The sequence below is a fragment of the Apium graveolens genome, chromosome 5 (assembly GCF_009905375.1).
Source record: "Apium graveolens cultivar Ventura chromosome 5, ASM990537v1, whole genome shotgun sequence".
Lineage (NCBI taxonomy): Eukaryota > Viridiplantae > Streptophyta > Magnoliopsida > Apiales > Apiaceae > Apium > Apium graveolens.
In genome coordinates this window covers 211,587,384-211,591,578 of record NC_133651.1, presented here as the reverse complement: position 1 = coordinate 211,591,578, position 4,195 = coordinate 211,587,384, and the positions used below count along the sequence as shown (strand labels likewise).

General features: G+C 35.3%; 1 protein-coding gene across 1 annotated transcript; it reads left to right on the top strand.

Annotated features, from left to right (window-relative positions):
* Positions 1–659: 659 nt before the first annotated feature.
* On the top strand, positions 660–3,911 carry LOC141724774 (putative metal-nicotianamine transporter YSL7). The gene is made up of 7 exons (XM_074527033.1): positions 660–1,209; positions 1,360–1,523; positions 1,656–1,753; positions 1,854–1,988; positions 2,174–2,363; positions 2,496–3,008; positions 3,100–3,911. The coding sequence occupies exons 1-7, from the start codon at positions 771–773 to the stop codon at positions 3,694–3,696; spliced, it is 2,136 nt and encodes a 711-aa protein (XP_074383134.1). The 5' UTR covers positions 660–770; the 3' UTR covers positions 3,697–3,911.
* The last annotated feature ends 284 nt before the right edge of the window (positions 3,912–4,195 follow it).

Here is a 4,195-nt window from a genome sequence, read left to right as displayed (position 1 = left end):
TCATTAATATTTTAAATTTTTATTTATCAAGTTATATTATATTTTTAAAATATATAAATATATAATGATTATAAATTTATAATAAAAATAATAGAATAACATGTGGTCGTAATTTAGTAGAATAAATAGACTATTTCTAGTATTTTAACAATTTAGTAGTTTAGCAGATATGTTTAAAAATATGATAAGTTGTATTCGTAGTTTAGTAGGATAAGTATACTATATTTAATAGTGGTAGTTTAATAATTTAGTAGTTTATTAGATATATAACACTATTTATCTATTTTTGTAATAATCAAAATTAGGGAATTATCGTTGAAACAAACCGTTGAACCAAATTATTTCTATTTCGGCTATTATAATATAGTATAGATATAGATATATTGTGTGTGTTGAGAACATCAGCCAGAAACCAACAGTTGTCAGTTTTCATAATTAACCTATGTATAGGGCGCCCCATATTTAGCTCTAAGGAACATAAATATCAACTTAATATTATTAGAAGATACACTCAATCAATTCACAATCAAATTTCAATTTTGATTTTATTTTCATCCCTTAATGACACACCAAATCATATCATGTCGATATTATTTGATCATCATGTAGCTGTAATATTTCTGTGATTAACTTATAGCATTATGTTTAACAGCTGTGAAGTGTGAAAAAATAGAATATTTTCCATCAAATGCATTTCACTCTCTATATATTGATATACTGAGGTACCTCCTTCAGTTTTCTCTATACTTCCAAACCATTTCTTGATCAAAATGGCTACCATTCGCGATAATGAGGCCCCTGGTTACGGCTTTCGTGAGCCAGAGGACCAAGTTTTGAACCAGAGGAAGGTGACGGTCCAACAGAAAAATGGACTAGAAGATGATGATATTGAAAAAAAAGAAGTATTGTCCACTGAGATGATTTTTAAGGACAAAGAAGTTCCTACATGGAAAAATCAATTGACTGTCAGGGCCTTTGTTGTTAGCTTCGTGTTGGGAATTTTATTTAGTGTTATAGTGATGAAGCTCAATTTAACCACAGGGATCATACCTTCTCTTAACGTATCCGCTGGGCTGTTGGGATTTTTCTTTATTAAGATTTATACCACGGTCTTGGAAAAAGCAGGATTGTTGAAGCAACCATTTACCAGGCAGGAAAATACAGTGATTCAAACATGTGTTGTGGCGACATCTGGTATTGCTTTCAGTGGTACGTAAATGATTCTGTTTTATCGAGGTTTTTTGATTTGAATAATTTGTAGTCTTGAAGTACAACCAGGTTTGATGTGTTATAATATTCCCTCTAATACAATTTTTATATGTATTTAACAACAATGAGTTGTTTTGCAATTTTGTGTAGGAGGATTTGGAAGCTACCTTTTCGCAATGAGTGAAATTACTAGCAAACAGTCAACAGAAGCCAATGATCCTCAGAATATGAAGACCTTGAGTTTGGGATGGATCATTGGTTTTCTCTTCATTGTTAGTTTCTTAGGCCTGTTCTCCGTGCTTCCTCTTAGAAAGGTCCATACTTTAGAGAGCTAGATCAGATATGAAATTATTTTATGACTTGGTTCTGATGTTGGAAATGAGGTTCTAAACCTACCTTTTGATTTATTTTTTGTAGAACATTAATAACTTGATTAATTGTCTCAGATTATGATCATAGACTACAAACTGATATATCCGAGTGGTACTGCAACTGCTCACCTTATCAACAGCTTCCACACACCTCAGGGTGCAAAGCTGGCAAAGTAATTTTTAAAACATTCTGGTTTCATGATTAATAACTTTTTGGTTGCTCTCTCATATTGACTTTCTTCGACTTTGATGGATGCCTTATATATGTACCAGGAAACAAGTGAAAGCATTAGGCAAGTTCTTATCCTTCAGCTTCTTGTGGGGGTTTTTTCAGTGGTTCTTTACTGCTGGGAGTGATTGTGGATTTGGAAGTTTTCCTTCTTTAGGGCTTAAAGCATATGAAAACAGGTACCCCTTCACATAATTCTTTTTCCTAATAGATAAAGAACATAACATATATGTTTAATTGGAAGTTACATGGAAAAACAACTGGCCAGAGTTGCCAAGCTAGTCAATTTACTCCACGGCACAAAAACTAATCATAATCCAGAAAATAAAAAAGTTGCTAATTGATCTTCTTTGCACATTTACAGGTTTTACTTTGATTTCTCTACAACTTATGTCGGGGTAGGAATGATTTGTCCATACATCATAAACATATCCTTGTTAGTTGGAGCAATTCTTTCTTGGGGTATCATGTGGCCTCTCATTGAAAATCAAGAAGGTAAATGGTACAAAGCCGGCCTTTCTCCCAGCAACCTTCATGGAATTCAAGGTTACCGGGTAATTCCAGAAAAAGAAATTAGTTTCTTATTTGTTTTTCAATTCTCTTTTTCATTGTGCTGCTGTTAGCATCACTATCTTCATCGACTTTTTTTAATTATGTCTATATAATATAGCTTATTTGAACTGCAGGTTTTCATTGCAATAGCCGTGATCCTAGGGGATGGACTTTACAACTTCTTAAAAGTTCTGACTAAAACTACAACAGCATTAGCTAAACAACTTCAAAGTAGAGACCCTGCCACCATTCTTCCTCTTGCAGATAAGGCGTCCCCTGAAGTAAAAGCTGCTTCTTTTGATGACCAGCGCAGGTCTCAAATATTTCTCAAGGACCAAATACCATCATGGCTAGCCATTGGTAGCTATGTCATAATTGCTGCCATAGCTGCAGCAACTCTTCCTAGAATATTTGGTCCACTGAAATGGTATCATGTCCTGGTCATATACATATTCGCACCTGTGCTTGCTTTCTGCAATGCATATGGATGTGGCCTTACTGACTGGTCACTTGCTTCAACATATGGAAAGCTTGCCATTTTCGCGATTGGAGCATGGGCTGGAAAAGATCATGGTGGAGTACTTGCGGGTCTTGCTGCTTGTGGGGTGATGATGAACATAGTCTCAACAGCTTCAGACCTAACACAGGTATTCCATCCACATGATATAAACACAGATTATAGTATAGATCTTAAAAAATCAGATTATATACAAAACTATAAAATGGTATGCAATGCAGGATTTTAAGACAGGGTACTTGACTCTTGCTTCACCAAGGTCCATGTTTGTGAGCCAAGTCATTGGGACTGCAATGGGATGTGTCATCTCTCCTTGCGTGTTTTGGCTCTTCTACAAAGCGTTCACTGATATAGGGATTCCAGACTCCCAATATTCAGCACCCTATGCACTAGTGTATAGAAACATTGCAATCTTAGGAGTAGAGGGATTTGATTCATTACCAAAAAATTGCCTAACGATTTGCTACATACTGTTTGCTGGAGCAATCACAGTGAATGTTGTTCGAGATTTTACTCCCAAGAGATGGGCCAAGTTTATTCCACTCCCAATGGCAATGGCTATTCCATTCTATTTAGGACCATACTTTGCAATTGACATGTGTGTTGGAAGCTTGATTCTTTTCATTTGGGAGAAGATAGACAAAGTTAAGGCTGATTCATTTGGCCCGGCGGTCGCATCAGGCTTGATCTGTGGAGATGGGATATGGTCTTTGCCAAGTTCAATCCTAGCTTTAGCTGGAGTGAAGCCTCCAATATGCATGAAGTTTTTATCAAGGGCCACAAATGTTAAGGTTGACAACTTCTTGAATCCATCTTAGGTGCATCTTCGTTCTTCACATTCGAGAACTCAGCCATCAGTTGTTTTAGCATTTCATTTCCAGTGCTTTCTCTTTGATAATCGAACTCCCTATATGTAAATGTTTAAAGGGTCCAAGACGAAAGATTATGCTTGTATTTAAGAATGTTTATGCCTAATATTCTGCCTGAAATCTGCTAAGAAATTAGTAAATGTACTTAAAAATTTATTTTTACCATGTCTTATTAATGGACTTTACACGAGGGTTGCAGTACTTGGAGATAATTATATAAGGTGTCACAGTCTTGCTCTTGCAAGACCACTGCATAAAAAGAACAATTTTGTCAACTTATGTATTGCAGGTAAAAAGTCTAGGTTGTTCAAATATTCAATCCATAATGTTAAACATATTAACTTCTTTAAAAGCTATATATGAAAAGGAGTTTCAGTCTAGTCTCCTCACTGGTAATAAGAACAAATGTTTCAAACCATTAATGCACGAACGGAATCACCCGAATAAA

Bases quoted from the DNA above. Each gene is read 5' to 3' on its own strand.
- LOC141724774 (XM_074527033.1), top strand. From the start codon at position 771: ATGGCTACCATTCGCGATAATGAGGCCCCTGGTTACGGCTTTCGTGAG. The intron at 1,989-2,173 runs GTACCCCTTCAC...GCACATTTACAG, and splicing joins CTTAAAGCATATGAAAACAG to GTTTTACTTTGATTTCTCTA. The intron at 2,364-2,495 runs GTAATTCCAGAA...TTTGAACTGCAG, and splicing joins ATGGAATTCAAGGTTACCGG to GTTTTCATTGCAATAGCCGT.